The sequence below is a fragment of the Nanorana parkeri genome, unplaced genomic scaffold (genome assembly GCF_000935625.1).
Source record: "Nanorana parkeri isolate BGI_ZX_2015 unplaced genomic scaffold, ASM93562v1 scaffold363, whole genome shotgun sequence".
Taxonomy (NCBI): Eukaryota; Metazoa; Chordata; class Amphibia; order Anura; family Dicroglossidae; genus Nanorana; species Nanorana parkeri.
Window position 1 is genome coordinate 995,537 of NW_017306631.1, and position 17,975 is coordinate 1,013,511.

At 41.4% G+C, this 17,975-nt stretch overlaps 1 protein-coding gene across 1 annotated transcript in view; it reads right to left on the reverse strand.

Annotated features, from left to right (window-relative positions):
- The window catches only part of MAP4K3 (mitogen-activated protein kinase kinase kinase kinase 3), a 285,095-nt gene that overhangs the window by 108,490 nt on the left and 158,630 nt on the right, over positions 1-17,975 (reverse strand). The window contains exons 17-19 of the mRNA XM_018558848.1: positions 9,498-9,556; positions 3,688-3,726; positions 3,313-3,375 (exon numbers count right to left, since the gene is read on the reverse strand). Of these exons, the coding sequence (XP_018414350.1) occupies positions 3,313-3,375; positions 3,688-3,726; positions 9,498-9,556 (161 nt within the window). The remainder of the gene's footprint in view (positions 1-3,312; positions 3,376-3,687; positions 3,727-9,497; positions 9,557-17,975) is intronic.

Sequence of the window (17,975 nt, forward strand, 5' to 3'; positions counted from 1 at the left end):
TGAAGAATTAGCAAAGAGATTGGTTGGATTTTGCAGTTGACTACTGCTGCTTCCTGAGATAACACATGGTCTTCAGACATTGCCCCCACTACCTCCTCTATAGACATCAACATGGAAAGCTGATTTGTTCAATAGTCGGATGCTGTACATGTCTGACTGACATCTAAAGTCTACAGCTAGCTCAAAGGAAGTGGAGAACATTTTGAATTGAAGTTCAGTCTGCTTATATTTTGCCTTCCCCAGTTCTTCCCTCGCCAACTCATCAGCACGCTAATGACTTTAAAGAAACCTTTCCAGTTTAACTACATATCTTATTTTAGACCCAGTATCACTGGGTTTCTGTGTTTCTCTATGCAATGCAGGAAGACCATTGCTGGGGGGACAGGCTGTCAGGGTGCTGTACATTGCTTCCTGAAAATGTCATCACACCCTGCTGCAGTACTCATCGGATGAGCCCTCAGCCCTGATGCAAGCAGCGGGCTGGCTTTTGGGAGGATCCATGCAAAAATCAAATGCACTGATGGGTGGATGTAATTTTAGAGGTGTGGGCATTCCTAGGCAGTCTGCATTTGCATGCATACTGCCCTAGAAAATGTCTACATGTGATACTGAGCTTACACGATTTAAAGAACTGAAATCCATTGAGTATAAGCAGTGGGTTAAGGAGTGTAAGGCTGTGGAGATAAGTGCTGGATGTCCTCCAGCCAGAAAGTAAGGCAGGCTCTATGTGACTTGCAGAAGTTTTTAATAAACACTTTTAAGGAAAAATTACAGAAATGTAAAAAAAAACAAACAAAACAGTTTCCCCTATATTAAATGATAAAACATTTATTATTACCCATTTTTGGTAAAATATAAAAGACGAGGTACTCAGATGTTTTTTAAAATTACACATAACAAAAACGAATTTACTTAATTTACTACAGGCTGCCTGTTTGTAACCCATAAGGGCTGAATTCTGAATAAGAGCACCCTAAGCCGCATGCCTAAATATAAATTAGTATTTCAAACCTAGATCTTTCTAAAGCAACACTATTTACTTAGTAGAGCGCAAAAGAAACTGCTGGAAGATAAATAACAGAAATCGATAATAAAATACAATTTAATAGAAGCAGCTAAAATATATATATTTGTTTAAATGAAACCACCAAAACCTCATATTTTATGACTAATCACATGATAGCATCTCAACGTCCCATAGCAGAGGGACTTTCACTACTCCTACATCCTAGTTAAAGTCAATATAAGGTTTTTAAAGGTTCTGTAGATATACATGTGAATGTGACCACAAAACATAATTCTTTAAAAATATGCACCCAGGGACAGCCACATTTGACTACTACATGTATAGGATGTGCCATTGCTTACTCATGATGCTTGACAAACTGTGAGAAAATGCACTTACCCACATTGCTCTGCACATAGCCCCTGCTGTTCATACCTTGAGAAGTGCTTCTGAGCCGGGGACCAGGTCCAAGTAAGAAGCACTTCTTATTGGTCAGCGTGGTCATGTGCCATTTGAGAGCATTATGCCTAATACTAACTGCTAGCGCTTGCAAAGCAAAGGTATGAACAGCGGGGGCTAGAAGAGGTGGCAGAGTGTTGTGGGTAAGTTCATTTTCTGACATTTTGTAAAAAAGTTGACATACCCTTTAAGAGGCCTAATGGGGAGACATAGTGTGTTTACATTGGAAAGGATTATTCTACTGCCAAGTTCATGAGAAAAGGATCAGAATTTTTTGCCTTTGATCATAACGATTATGTGAAAATAAGTTTGACCATTAAATGGATTAACTTAAATTAAGGATATAATTTCTCAGGCCTCCCGATATTTTGAAATGTAATATTAATGGGACAATAAGAATTTGCACAGAAAAAAAAAGCAGCGCCGTATGGATAAAAATACGGAGAAATCAAGAGACCTCAGACATAGCCTGACACTCTTGCCCCAGAGGGCCAAAACCGCGCTCCCCTATGCCTGCCGGGTCCCGATTGAATGCCTACCCAACTTTACTTCTATGGCAACCCTTACTATGACGCCACTTCTTCCTACTCTTTCCCCGCCTCAGTCTTAAATCTCTCTCTGCCTTTTCCTTACTCCCCCTCCTCTTTGTGCCGACTATGCTACGGCCTCGGCATAGCATGTATGTAGTTACATTGCCTTCCTGTGTGAGTCATGGATAGCATGAAGCACTCCACAGCATAGTGGTTACGCCCACCCAAGGGTAGGGGCGCTTGTATACGATCTGTAATATCTATATACCCTACCGTCATTGAGGCTACAAAAGGAGATGTGATAAGTAACCGCTATTCCAGTGCCATTTTCAGAGTGGTTAAGTAAAACATATTTTAATCTGGACACGATTTAAGCATAATTTATTTAATGTAGTTTTAAATTATGCTTATACAAATACATAGTTAGGCAGGTTAAAACCTTAATTTGTCTTTATATAAACTTCCTCTGTTCCCTTATATAAAGCACTAAAGACTAGGAGACTGAGGGTGAAGACAGCTCCCATACATATTTTTACCCTCTGTATGTTTAGCTTTTGGCCTAAAGTTTAACTTGAAAAGATAAAAAAGATACTTGGACTTACATAAAGTCCCGTAGAAGGCAATATCCACTCTCTTGGCTGTGAGTGTTATAACGTATTTAAAGTTAGCATCACTGTTACACAACATGGTGTTCTGTGAAAAGGTTATAGTTTTGAAATAAACGTTACCAATAATGTGCCATTATAAGAAACACTAAAACTGCAGTTGGCTAAGAAAGAACCCTGTAGCTTAAGGTATGACAAAACAAGAATGCATTAAGAAATACAGGCTGTTTTGTAAATAAGATTTAATATTATTTTACAAAAAAACATTTGGAGCACAGCACAGAAAAAGCCATATAGCAAAGACTAAGCCAGAACAGAGCCAGCAGGCAGAAGACAGAGAAGGACATATGGGGAGACTGTAACGATGCTACACAAGTTACAGAAAACACCACTTATTTTGCTGACATACAGAACTCAAGGCATTGGGGACACTAGATATATACAGTATAATATTGTCCCTAAAAGGTCCATCTAATTACAAGGGATACAAATAAAGACAGCTTGTTCTTGTCTTCAGACTAGAAATACATGCGTCTTTTAATAGAGGCTAAAATATTATCAGTCCAGCTCAGAAGAAGGTTGATATACAGGAAAAAGGAAAGTGCACCTCTATGATCTGCCAAATGCAATCATGTTAAGGGCAGGATGAGTCCCATTTATAACAACTGCATAGAGGAGAGACCCAACAAGCTGATATATAAAAAGGACTTACTTTTTAGATTCATCATCATCCCCATCATCATCATCATCATCTTCTAAATGTGCCACATGTCCCCTAAGGAGATGAACAAGGTACCATGGCTGAGTGTTCTTCACCAATAAGACTACAGCTACAGTGAAAGAACTAGGCATGCAATACCTAAAAGTTTTTGTTTTTTTTGCTACAGAATATAGAGGTTTTTTTGGTATTACTGCCTATGCTTTTGCTTTTCCTGTGGAGCAGGAATGCAGGTCACACCAATTAAAGCTCTGATACATCTGCACAGAAGACACTGAGACAGAGAGGCAACAACAACAAAGGGAAAGAAATACACAGAATGCAGGGAAAAATGGGGGAGCACTGGTGTCTAAGACGAGCATTTATTACCGTTGGTGCAGCTCCTCTTCTACAGATTTAAGGAGACTCCTAAAAAAGCAAAAGCACAACTAATGTTATTACATAAAATGAAATAGTTTATTTGCTGGCATTTTTATACATAAGGCCCAGAAGAAACACAAAACAAGTTATCAATATAAGTAAATATATAATCACAAAGAAAGCTTAGATTTCTGTTCAGATGATACTGCATAATCATAGGAGCATGCCCCCAAAGTGATGGTTGCTGTACTATATACTGAAGATATTGGTGTTGATTTATAAAGCTGAGGTTTTGCTCATAGGAACTAAAAATATTTCCTCTTTCATTTAACTACACTGCACAAAGAAAATTAAAGGTATAATAGTATGATTAGCTGCTATAGGCGACACCATTTTCAATTCCCTTGTTTCTAGCGAAAAAATAATGTATTATGCATACCTTGTTTATGAACTATTAACATTGGAGAATTCATAGCATTTCCACAAAGTTTTGTTTTCTTATTAAGCTATTAAAGCAGAACAGATTAAGCCACACCGCACCTCAGGACACTGTACGGCAATTTTTTTTTCAAATGCTAAATAATACCTTCCCGCCCCTCCGCATTTAAAGATGTGCTCAAATGACTGCTCCGATCATGTTCCCATTACTCTACACAGTGTATAGGCGAAGAGCAGCTGCACTAAATGTAATTGCATAATTGAGGGGGCAACTGCATTGGGACCAAATGAGTATAATAACTAATTGCACCTTGTTTGTATTATTGTCTTGCAACTGGATTGTTACAGAGGGGCGTGTAAATAATTGTGGGGTGAGACTGAAATTGTCTGTGTGATGTTGCCTTCCAAGTACAATTACAAGTGATTGGAAGATCAAGGATGGGACTCCGCTCACTATCTGCTAACTTAAGTAAGTGAAGTCCTGAAAACTGGAGTTTCCCATTAAAGTGCGCTATTCTTACCTCTTATTCAGTGATGTGATGTCCTCAAGCTTACTCCCCCACCATTGACAACTTCAATCGGTCTTCTACTAGGTTCAGTGACGTCGGCCTGTTGAACTTCTGTTTATAGGTGGCACTCAAGCCATAAAAGTAATGCATACTCAGCTGCACTTATTGCTCAGTGTGCATTTAGGAAGAACATTCCTGGCAGGCAGGAGAGGAGCTTTAAATGCAGAACAAAGTCTCTTCTGCAATAAAAGCTTAGCTGACAACAGTTTTTCAGTGTAAGGCTAAAGTTCAACTTTAACTTCATTCCAAACTCTAAATTGAGTAGGCAGCCCACTTTAAACAATTAGTAAACCTAAAGCTGAATTTAGGCTTTAATTTGAATTTCAGGCAGATAAAGAAGCAAATTATGCACTTACATTCATTAATAAACCATTAAATACATTTATTTTAAAGGTAAAGTGAAGGGGGGCGTGACTGGCGTTTGTTCTGAATGGCAGCAGACTGCTAGGGCTCTGGGCAGTGGCTGTCCTTGAGGCACACTAACGCCCTCATTTGTTCAAGAAACCAAGAAAGGGCGCAGAGAACACTGGCTAGCTAACGAAGTAGTAATGAAGACTGAAGGTGGTGGCACTTACGCGTGATTGCCAGGATCTGGAGATGGACGGCCGGTATGGAGGATCGGGGCACTCGTGGTGTGGTTCCGACTGTAATCGATGTGTTGATCCAAGAGGTGCATCCACGGGAGAGTGTAGACAAGAAGAGGGGACTTCGTCCGAAGTGCCGTAGGGGGTCTGTGCGGTGTGGAGAAGAGGCAGGGAGATCGCTGTGGTGTCGGCAATGGACAGCGGGCAATGGACAGGGCTGTAGCAGCTGTGTGTGTCAGCGGGCGGTAACTGTCAGGTCTGCTGGGGACAGTGTGCAGAAGCAGCTGACAGATGCCGAAGATCGAATCCAATGGCGTGTTGGAGAGGGATCAAATCAGACAGGAGCCGGGTATTGGATAGGGCTGTGGCAGCCGTGGCTGTGTGTGTCAGCGAGCGGTCTCTGTCAGGTCTGCTGGGGACGGTGTACGGAAGCAGCTGTCAGATGCCGAAGATCAAGTTGATGGTGAGGTGGAGAGGGATCAAAGCGGACAAGAGCGACGCGTTTCGAGGTCTTGCCTCTTTTTCAAGCTCGGGTAAAACAGTGAGATGATGGCGGGAATAGGCCGGGTTTAAAAAAGTGACAGATGGGCGGAGCTAGTGGTGGTAAGCGGTAATCCCGCGGTTTGAAATTGAGAGCGGAGTGGTCGGGACCGGGCATATATTTAGTAGCTTGATGTGCATAAAAGCCATAGGAGACAGATATGTAGGGAAAGGGGCAGGACCTTGGTTGGAGGGCTGAAGTGCCCTTGCGGCTTACTATATATTGGACGCACCACTCGTACCCTCAGAAAAAGAATAGGCGAACACAGACCCCCTACGGCACTTAAGTGCCACCACCTTCAGTCTTCATTACTACTTCGTTAGCTAGCCAGTGTTCTCTGCGCCCTTTCTTGGTTTCTTGAACATTTGCATTTCACAGGTTCTCCTCCTGTTTTCCAGGGCTGCATACACGCCTCTAAGCTAACTTTTTGCCCATCCGAGAGCGCTGTTTACATGTTTTTTCTGTAACTCCCTCATTTGGGTCTCAAAACGGCATCGGAGAGCCTCTCCTTCACCCGCAGGAATGACAAGGAAGAGGAGAAAGAACTCCTGCCCTAAGAAACTCACAAAGTTCTTCTCCACATTGGCTCAGCAGTAGGCCCAAGATGGCGCTGGGACCTCACCGTGTTCCTCATCTAGTGGATTGGGTGAATGGACACGCAGGTCTCTTGCAGGCTTGTCACCACGCAGCCTGCCTCATGCATTCTCTTCTTTCCTATCTCCTCAAGCCACCACACCTATTGATCGCAGTCCTGCTAAATCCAGACCGCGGAAATTGTCTTCACCTGAGGCCTAGCACAAGGTGAGCTCTCTTAATTCATATATTGAAGATATCAGATAATTGGTGGAAAAGAGTGATGACTTTCCCACCACAGATCAGCCAGTTCCAGATGTCACCCTGAAAGACATGCTTATTTCTTCGTGGAGCTTGCTCCATGCTGACGTGCAATCTCTCATGCATCAATTTAAATAGGGTGGGCGACAGGGTCTCTCATATCGAATACAAAATGCTGGAGTTTCCTGCCACATTTATTGAGCTGGTAGACTCTCATAATGACAGAGCGGATGATCTGCACTGGATCAAAGTTATAATTGCAGATCTTGAAGACCGCTCGCAGCAAAACAATCTCAAAATCTGTGGTATCCCAGAGTCAATGGCCTTGGAAGACTTGCAACAATATGCTCAAACCCTGCTTAGTACACTATTGCCTGATCTCTCCCCATCTGAGCTCATTATATTTTTATTGCTTCTGTTGTTGTCAAGTGTTTTTTCCTGTTGGTTTTCTCCTTTTTTAGCCAAACGATGTAAAGAAAACTTATGAGACACCCTTATTCGGAATCCTCTAAGCAGTTACCTGAACTACCTCACTATTGTTACTCAACTTAATTATGAACAGATCATATCTCTACAGTATGCCTCAGTATTGCTCTCTTTTTGTATTGAATCCTGTATGGCCCTGAAATTTGTCTCTTTGAATGCAAGAGGACTCAATCATCCTGCCAAAAGATACAGTATGTGGAGGGAGGCTATTACCCTTGGTTTGGATATTCTTTGCATCCAAGTGACTCATTTCCAAAGCAACAAAGCTCCAAAATGCATAGATCTTTTCCCAATATTTACTCAGCCCCCTCTATGACTAAGTCTAGAGGTATTCTCATAGCGAGTATAGACTCTGTTGCATTCACCTGTATTGACCATATTGTTGACTCTAATGGTCGCTAGCTGATTTTGACCTGTTCTATTGATTAGTATACACTATTGTCAACCTTTACACCCCTAACTCCCACTACATTTGCTTTTTTAAAGAAAAACCTCAAGATAATTTCTCAAGTCCACCAGGGTTATAGGTTGCTTTGTGCTGATTTCAATCTTACACCTGATCCCTCTGTAGACTCATCCAACTACCTCAGAAGGATATCCCTTTCATTTCACCAGCTACTTCCCCGAGAAGCTTTCTATGATGCTTGGCACGGTCTTCATGCCTCTGAAAAAGACTATACCTTTTACTCTACTCCGCATAATTCCTACTCTAGAATTCTAGAATTGACCTCTTTCTGACAGACGTCTTCTCCAACAGGTTACTGATTCTACTATCCACCAAATTATTTGGTCTGATCATGCACCTATTTCAATGACAGTGACTACTCATGGCCTCTCTTCTAATGCCTTTGTGTGGCGCAACCAGTGCTTTTTTTCTGGGCAAAAAGGAACCGGTACGCACTGTAGCTGTCATCTTTGTGTGCAGGGATGCACCGCTCATGCGCAGTACGTCACTGCTCCCACAATGAAGATGGCCACCAATAAACCTCAGTGCCGGTAGTCATTTTGTTTGTGGTAGTGAAGATGTACTGAGCATGTGCAAGGTGGCCACTGGTAATAAGGTTTCCGTTCGGTGGCCAACTTCTTTGTGGTAATTAGCGTCATAAGACAAGCGTTCTCCACCTGCGCGGGATGATGATGCTCGTCTCCTGGCGACGTGTCCGTACACTTGCCGTACAGACACTTGCGCATTGCCTGTATGTTGAAATAGCAATAAAATTAAGTGTAAAAAAAAAAAAGTGCATTTGCTTTTGTAGTCACATTTGAAAAACACCCACTAAATGTTTGTTATGTGTTCCTATTCACACAGCATACCTAAAAATATTTTAAAAAATATTTATTTTTATATTTCCTTTTAGATGCGTCTGTGTAGCAGGCCTTATCTCTCAATTTCTAATGTAACAGGAAACTCTGGCTGTCCCCATAGAAGCACTAGGGACAGACTGAGCTTTCCCTCAATAACATACAATACTGCTAGATCTTTAACCCTTTGTTAGGACAGACATTGTTCAAATCTAGTTTTCAATTGATAATGAGATCTGCCAGCAGAGTACAGACAAAATATAATGCTTATTTTACTAGGGGTTGATGTAATACAGAGGCATACATACCAACTAGAAAATTGGGCTTTTAAGGTGACTTTTAGATAATGCAAAGGGACATAACTAAACAATGTCACGTAGATCATCAATACAATAAAACTCATATTTAATAAGATAATTTCATGATTAGCAAATATAAAAAGCGACATACCACGCTCATCTACAATTCAAGGTAATAATACATATAAACGGCAAACACCTGGAACCCGTACAGATTTGTAATATACATGATAATAATTCATATTCTTAGCATCAATTTCATTACAACAATGTCCATAAATAATTATATCAGTCATCATATTTAAGCATAATTCATCCAATGGTCTGTACGTTTTAGGGCTGATCCCAAAAACTTGTTTTATAATACAGAGGCGTAATTACTTTGTAGGCGGGCACTCCTACATCACCATGCACAATGCAGGACCAGTGGTGGCTGCTGGTCCTGCACTGTGCATGATAACATGAGGGAGGGGAGAAGAGGCAACAAGACCGGTCAGAGAATGGGAAGAGAAACTGCTTTGGAAAACTCCCAGCCGAATCTGGTTTCGGCTGGGAGTTTTCCAAAGCAGTTTCTCTTCCCATACAGGAAGACTGTAGGATGATAGAATAAGGCAAGTATTCCACTGTTTTACATCCTTGACTGGTTAAACAAGCATTATGCTGGGGGAAGGGGTGCGCTGAAATGTATTTAATGTACAAGCAGAAATAGGCTATAAATATATTCAAGACGCAGAGTATAGATCCATAGCCTTTTACGGCAACTCACTTGTTTCCCCCAAGAAAATAGTCACTCTGTGGACCTTGGCCGTAGTCTAACTGTAGATCCTATGTGACAAAAGAAAAAAAAAAGAAAGCAACATGTAAGGAATTTTATAATTAATATTAAATATTACCAAAGATCTTAGAACAATATATAACCCATAAGGGGATTGGAGGGTGCAATAAAAAGCTGCACCCCTGTAACTTATTTTACACAGAGCATTATCTTGTTTTACTGGCCCTAATCTGGTTTAGAATAATGTGAAAATGTGTAAATAAATGTATTTGTGAGATCTATTTTTGCTGATGATGGGAAAATGTGTAATCAATTACTTTACAGGGAAAATCCACCTTCTTGCACCCTCTGCTTATAAGCACTGGCCTACTATGCATCATACCTGTGCAAAGCAGGAAGTCATCACTTTTGCTCCTGAATTATGTGCAACAGTACTATGTCAAAATGTATATGGGGCTGCATGCAGAAAGGAATTGTGGTATTATTTGAAGAGACCTCTTCCAAACATTCTGTTTGAAGGTGTTAAAAAAAAAACAATACTGTAATATTTAAAAAAAACAAAAACAAAACAGGATTTTTATCTTACCTGTAAAAATCAATTTCTTGGAGTATATCACAGGACACAGGGAATTTAATTTTAGAATGGATGAGTTATCAAAGCTGTTATGACATCCCTGTATAACCCCTCCCACTCAAAGTCTGCCTGAGTTTTGCAACAAGCAATACAGGAGTGGATCCTAGAAAACAAGAGAGAAGGGTCCTGTGTCTGGTGGCATTTGCTAAGAAATGGATTGTACAATTAAGACAAAAATCCTGTTTTCTTGACGGTACATCACAGGGAGTTTAGTTCTGGAAATGATGGGATGTCCAAAAGCAGTCTAACAGAGTTGTGGGCTTCACAGCAACAAACTGCAAGAAGGTTGTGCATATGCAGTAAAGTCTTCCTTTTGGTGGGGTGCAGGTATGGTCAGCCAAGGCATAGAGAATCTTGCATGAAGAGTCTTCAGGAGAAATGTGCAAAAACATAGAATTTTTGACTTACCTGTAAAATCTTTTTCTTGAGTACAGTACAGGACACAGGCTAAATAAAGACGACAGGGTATATGGCAGTATCCTCAGGTGACTGGACATTGGCCAGAGCTGGTGGAGCCTATATAACTCTTTCTACAACAGGATATCCTCCGTTATTTTGCAAGCAATAGGAGACACATAGGGGAATGCCACGTGTCCTGTACTGTACTCTAAGAAAAGGATTTTACAGGCAAGTCAAAAATCCTATGTTCTTGACTGTACAATATGGGACACAGGCTGAATCAAGATGACTGGGACATCTAAAATCAATAATTAGAGGGGTGGGGAACAGACCTCACCCCTTTTCAAACTAATTGGCCGCGGAATAAAAGGGGTTTCACCATATAATTAGATGTGTGCATATATAGATTTGCAGCACGGAATTGTATAACACAACTAAACGTATGAACAGGGTAGGAAAGGGTGTGCATCATAAACAAGTAGAAGTTATTGTATATGGACTTGCAGTATGAGATCACACACAAGATAACACACGACTAGAGTGAAAGATAAATGTATAGGAGGGTAGAGATAATAATAACAAAATGGAATATCAAGGAAGAGGTAAAATATAACACACATAAGGTGGTTCCCCGTCTCAGAAGACGATATGAGACAGGGATGGAAGGCGAGAAAGAGAATAGAGGAGAGAATGTTGAGTTAGGAGTGAGGAGGGATTGTAATAGGATTGATCTGGCAATGAATGATAGTGAAGCCATGTTTTAGATGTCGATTAGAATGTTTTTTTTTCTTATGAAATGCAATAACAAAGAGTTGTCTAAAGTTTTATGAAATTGGTATAATTGTGTTGATATGAAATAATAAGAACAATAAAAATATAACAAAAAAAACTAATTGGCCGCCTGAAGGACTTTATAAAGAAAATTAGCATCACCTGATGCCTGAACTTCCATTTTGTAAAACCTAGTAAATGTATGAACTGAAGACCAGGTGGATGCCGTACAAATCTACATGGCAGATGCCTGATGACAAAAAGCATGAGGTACTTACAGTTCTAGTAAAGTGAGCCTTAACTGGGAAGGACGGGGTCACATCCTTACTAGAGTAAGCATGAAGAATGACCTGTCTAATCCAACGAGATATTGTGGACCAAGAAGCAGGCTATCCCTTGCGTGGCCCTTCTGGACGAATAAACAAATAATCCAATTAACCTGAATGAAGATGTGGTATCGCTATAGACTGGAATCACCTGCACAACGTCCAAACAATGCAGTGACTTCCCTTGGATCCTTTGGGGTGGGAATAAAAGGAAGGCAGAATGTCCTGATTAAGATGAAAGGATGATACTATTTTAGACAGAAAATAATACTTAGGCTTAAGCACTACTTTTTCTTGATACATAACAAGTAAAGGTTGTTTACAGGATAGGACTGCCAGCTCGGAGACCCTCCTAGCAGAAGTAATTGCTACATGAAACACAACCTTACATGTAAGGTCCTCCATGGCAATATTTTCCATAGGCTTGCATGAAGGAAAGGGCTAATTTGAGATCCCACAGAGACATTGGAGGATGTCTTGGAAGACTATGTGAGCTACATCCTGTATGAAAGCCTTAACCAGGGAATGAGAGGCCCAGGGCTAATAAAATAGAATAACTAGAGCCGAAATCTGGCCCTTGATAGTGCTCAAGGCTAATCACTGGTCCAATTCTGAATGGAGAAAAGCCAGGAATCTATTAAAGGGAGTCTGATGGAGGATTCAAATTTTGCTTCTCGCATCAAGCAAAATACAGCTTCCACCTCTGGTAATATACCCTCAAAGTGGCTTCTATCCCGTAAGATTCTGGGCTTCAACAGTCGTGCCATCAAAGATAGTGACTGAGAAGCAGGATGGAATACTGGTCTAAGTGACAGAAGGTCCAGTCGATTTAGAAGTCCCCAGAGAGTCCCTATGGACAGCCGAAGGATGTCTGTGCTCCATACCTTCCTGGGCCAACTGGGGGCTACCAGTATCACCGGGATACCATCCAAGGCTATCCTGCAAAGGAGAAGAGGCAGAATCTTAAACAGAGGTAAGGCGTAGATCAGTGGAAACTGATTACACACTATTAGCACATGCACTGCAAAAGGCCCTGCAATCCCTGGTTCTGATACAAACCTGTCCAGCTTATTGTTGAATCTCGCTATTGACCGAGAAAATACATACATTTTCCAGCGTAGGAATGTATACGGCTGACAGAGCCACCACAGGAAGCCAATTCCAAAATCTTTTCAGCTTCCTTTTGGACCGCAAAACTGCTCGTATCCCCTGATGATTGATGTAAGCCACTGCTGTGGCATGGTCAGACTGGACCCTTGTCAGCTTTCTCTGGTGATGGCGAGAGCAGTGATGGAGAGAGAGACAGATTGCTCTCAATTCCAGCACACTGATGGATAATGCTGACTCCTGTGGTCCCCTTCTTCATGTCCCCTGCACTGACAGACGGAGAGCTCCTCCTCAACCCAAAAGACTGTCATCCGTTGTTAGAACTGTTCACTGTATAAGACCGAATTAATTCCCTGCATTCAATGCCGGACTAGATAGCCACCACTTCATTGAAAGTCTTGCTTTTGCTGATCCAGCGAGTGAGGCTGCTTGCCCCACTTAGTAAAGATGTTCAGCTGCAGGAGCAAATAGAATTGCTTTGAAGAGCCTGAGCGAATGGAACTGCCTTGAGGGAGTAAACCATCATGTCCACACTAAGGGGTGTGCCTGGGACTGAAGGGAGGAATACTCTAGCACTGTCAGTGTCTAGAGTCCCTCTCCTGCAAAGAAGCAATGACAGAACTGATGGATTTCATACAAAACTTGTGAACAGCCAGGAATTTATTTATGCTTTTTAGATCTAGAATGTGGCATATTCTCCCATTTGGCTTGAGAACCGTAAATAGATTAGAATAAAAACCCTAAAATCTTTTCTGGGGTGGGACTGAAGTGACTACCCCCAAGGTTAGTTACGTAGTTACATAGTCAGTCAGGTTGAAAAAAGACACAAGTCCATCAAGTTCAACCTATAGATACGGAGAAAAAAACCAAAGAGAAGAAAAGCCTAAACAGAACGCTATGCCCACAGCTACCCCCTGTTGATCCAGAGGAAGGGGGGAAAAAAACCCTATAAGGAGCTGCAAAAGAGACTTCTACAAGGCCTTTGCCTTCAAAGGAGGCACAGGAAGGTTGGAGAACATTAAACAAGGTGAGGGAATGATAAATATTCCAGCCCGTAACCACTGAGCATAGAGATCTTGGACCTCCTGAATCTAAAAGGTTGAAAACATCATCAAGCGTCCCCCAACCTATAAGAGTGGAGGACTTGGGTTCAGGCTTGGTGGACATAGCAGTCCAAGCTTTGCACTTAAGCAGATCACCTGGCATTGGATTTGTAGAAGCAAAATTGGAAGACTGAAAGGACACTTTCCTAGCTGATCCTGAACTCTGTTTCCCTGCTGGTAGGGAACAGGGCCCAGATGGGAGAACCTCCCAGCCACCCCCAACCGTAGGGACCCGTTACCAGACAGGGATGAGTCGACCACCGGGACAGCAGCAGCACACAGAGTCCCTCTGCACAGCCCCAGGCAGACCCCCAAATACATACCATATCAGGGGGGAACCGCTCAGACTCCGAGACAGCTACCACCATCAACCAAAAGGGGGGCAATAATCTTAGGAAGACTTACGCGGAAGCAGAACAAGCCAAACAGGATGTGCAGCGATGGCGGAAAAAACGCTGGCACCGCCAGCTGTGTGGAGTGCTGTGACTGGTAGGCCAAGACCCCCCATCATATGCACCCCACTGGGACAAACCCACAGGCCACTCCATCGAAACAGTCGTCGTAGCCGACCCACCATGGCAGAGTCTGCATTTGTTGGCCGGTCACACAGGGGAGACTACAAGGATCTACAAACATCCAGCCTATCACCCTGACAACACATGCTAGTAGGTCCAGCGAAAAAGAGGAGAAACTCAGACAAGAATTCCAGAGAAAACATTTGCAGCACCTTACTGCTGACACTAGTCAAAAAACTGACTTGTCAGCAGGTGGGAGGGTTTGGCCACCCCTAGGTTGTCTTTGTCTTTTGTTTTGTGCCTAATGTCCTTCTCCTGCAGGTGGCGATATTACCCTACGATACATGATCTTCAATCTGATACCTGTGTCCTTCAATGAACGGAAGAGAAATTAAGATATTCTGTTGTGGGAGGGCTTTTATAGGCTCCTACAGCTCAGGCCAGTGTCCAATCACATGACAATACTGCCATACACCCAATTGTCCCAACACAGCCTGTGTCCTGTACTGTATAATCAAGAAATATGCACTTTTCTCAGAGCAGAGAGAGGGCATTCATTTTCTAAAGACAATAGCAAAAAACTGAGGCAGGCTAGGAGTGGTTACTGTATAACCAATCCATTCCAGAATTAACTTGCTGTGTTCTGTGGCTTGCTCATGGCCGTGGACGGACGCATGTAAAGTGTGCTCCGGCTCTCCACCCGGGAATGACCACCAGGAACGCAGCCCTACTCCTTCTCTACACCACTTGCTGTGTTCTTTAATGCATGGTCAAGAACTGTTTTTAGAGTTGTGTGGGGCAGTGAATTAATTCCCCACCATTTTTTCAGAATTCCCCTTGGCAAAATTTTGCGGCAAAACTGTCTTTCTCCATTTCTTCCTTCAGGGCCATATGAAAGTGTCGCTCTCTTGAAACTAAATTCTCTATGTATTTAACTCTATGTTATAGCATCTACTGAGATTGTTTGGTGAAATGATGTTTCACCACCGCAGTGAGGTAAAAAACAAAAAAAACACGTCACTAAAGCCCCAATGACCATATAAAATGTAACAAAAAAGTTAGACTTAAAAATGTTTATTGTAGAGAAGGCCACTGCAGATTTTTGCCACAAAAAATGTCAGGCCGAAGCCGTAAATGCTTTTATTTTAACTTTTTATTTGAGGCGCTCGGCCACCTGTGACAGTTTCTCTCCTCTCCGCTGGGACACAGAGCAGCACCCAGCGGGGAGGACACACACACACATATACATATATAATCATAATAAATAAAAATAAGAATGCATGTTTCTGTTTCAAAATGCAAATGTAAAACAAATCGGTGCAATGTCAGATAAATGTCACTAAATACAGTGATATTCAACAAAATTGCATCAAATAGGAATAAACCATGAAAACAGCCTCCAAAGAATGCAATATTTTAAACCGAACACAAAAGTCACCAATAACTATGTTTCAATGACACTAACTATACAATAAAGCCTACATTACTGCTGTATTTTCAGGAACTAAACAAACCCATACATTTTAAGTTGTTTATTGTTATACTAATACTGAAAGTTAAAAAAAAAAAAATCCCAACTCCAAACATGTCTGCATGTCCTACCAGTTACTGCCCCAAAACCTGGTAATTATCCTTGCAACACCGCCAACTGTGTTGACAGACTGCAGCTCTGGGAGGTACAGTAATGGCTTTGTACAAGCAGTGAAAATGACCTGTAATTAATGCTACTTCCACTTCAATCCTCCTCCAGACTGAGCTTGCACAAAAGGAGAATGGCATATGTAGTACTTATGTAAACATCCTAGAACTGGGATGTGGGAGTGCCTGCACCAGACCAGAAGTATTTGAAGACAATCTGCATCTGCATGGCATCAGAAGCAAAAATATGGTAAAGTAGGCAGAAAAACGGTTTTCTTTTTAAATAGCACTGATATTGCAAGTAACTTTTACTTACAGAAAGCATTTACATGAACACTTTTACTTCATGGAAACAAAATCTTCAAATACAGTATAACAGGCTTTTAAGTCAAATCAGTGAAATAAGTAAAACATCAAAACAGAAACCCAAATCTGAAAAGGCAATCTAGAGTGAAGGACAGATGACATTTCGGTCTTGCTTGGTTGATGGTATGCTGAATCCAGGTCTGGTTTCTTTCATTTTCAAGGCACTCCAGAATCAAGATATGCTCAAAAGAAATGCCAGCTTTACTAAACTACTGTGGGCAAATACATAATTAATGGTGTCATGCCCCTTACGAAATACATGCTCCATAATGAAAAAAAGGAAAATAACGGGATATTATGATGTAAGAGTGGTAGAAGATAGAGACCCAAACTGCTGCAAAAGGACTTTCTGCTATTTCATGCAAGCTTTACAATTACACAACATGGTGTAGTGAACAAGATGAGAATACCCAAAATGTTTTAATGTGTCAATAGAATACAATACAGAAAAAGTTAGCTTGTGTTCGGTTAGTTAGATCCTGCTCTTACTTAAATTTGAGTTCTTATAAATCTTAGAACAGACTTATTCCTGAGAGAACATGACTAGCTACCCTAAAGGATGGTTTAACATATTAAATATTTGTGTGGCCCATGGCAAATATTCAGGCTATTTTTCATTCATATTGGACTCCCCTAAAGGACAGAGCACTTCAGTCTTTAATGAATTCATGATAGAAAACCTGTTCCAAACCTGAGATATTTTAATAGAGCATAGAATAACAGCTTAAAGTGACATTAAAGTCAAAGTTTTTTTCCCTCCCCCTAATGTTAATTAAAGCACTTACCTTAAATTATGTTTCTTAATCCGATCTTCTTCTTTCCTGTAGTTTTCATCTGTCCCTCCATCGCTGCTGCGGGTCTCCAATCCAGCTCTGACTCCCTTGTCCTTGCTGGCACTTCCTGTCCCACGGTGTCTGCATGCGGTTGCACGCGTCCATATACTTACCTTGTGTCTCTCCTCGTCTCCCGGCCGCAAATGTGAACTGCGCATGCGCCCGCCCCAAGATGCTTTGCGGCCACCCAAGAATTTTCACATTTTCAGACCGGAGCGCGCGGGGAAGACACAGGTAAGTTTAAACCGCTTTTAAAGCGTTTAAAAAACCCTCTTTTTGCATATATCTACTGCTTGCTAGCAGTAGATATATGCAAAAACACCGGAGGATTTAATAACCCTTTAATCAGAGGTCCTTTGGCCCTGCACATGGCTCCCTATTGATCCTTTATGTGAAAGGTGGCCTCAAGGAATTGGTAAGGAATTGGTAAGGACAGAGCCTAAATTACTGAAAAGTCAGCTGTCTTTCTCTCTTGATCTAATGATCACGTTGGCATAGGTTTTGAAAGTAGCTCTTACTTACGTATTAATCATTATATCCTTAGTTTGAATCAGCCAGGTTTGTGACAACCGTACTTTAAGAGCAGGATTATTAAAAACATCCAAAGCCTATTAACAAAGTAGTCGGAAGGTGAGGGTTTCAAGGTAAGATTATGCATTAGTTGTGCATGTTTCTCATCTATTTCCTTTCTTACAGGTAATAAGAATCAGTCACCTGTCACTGAATTGCTCTTTTCTCTTAGGTACAACTTCTGTCCAAGCAATATATATATATATA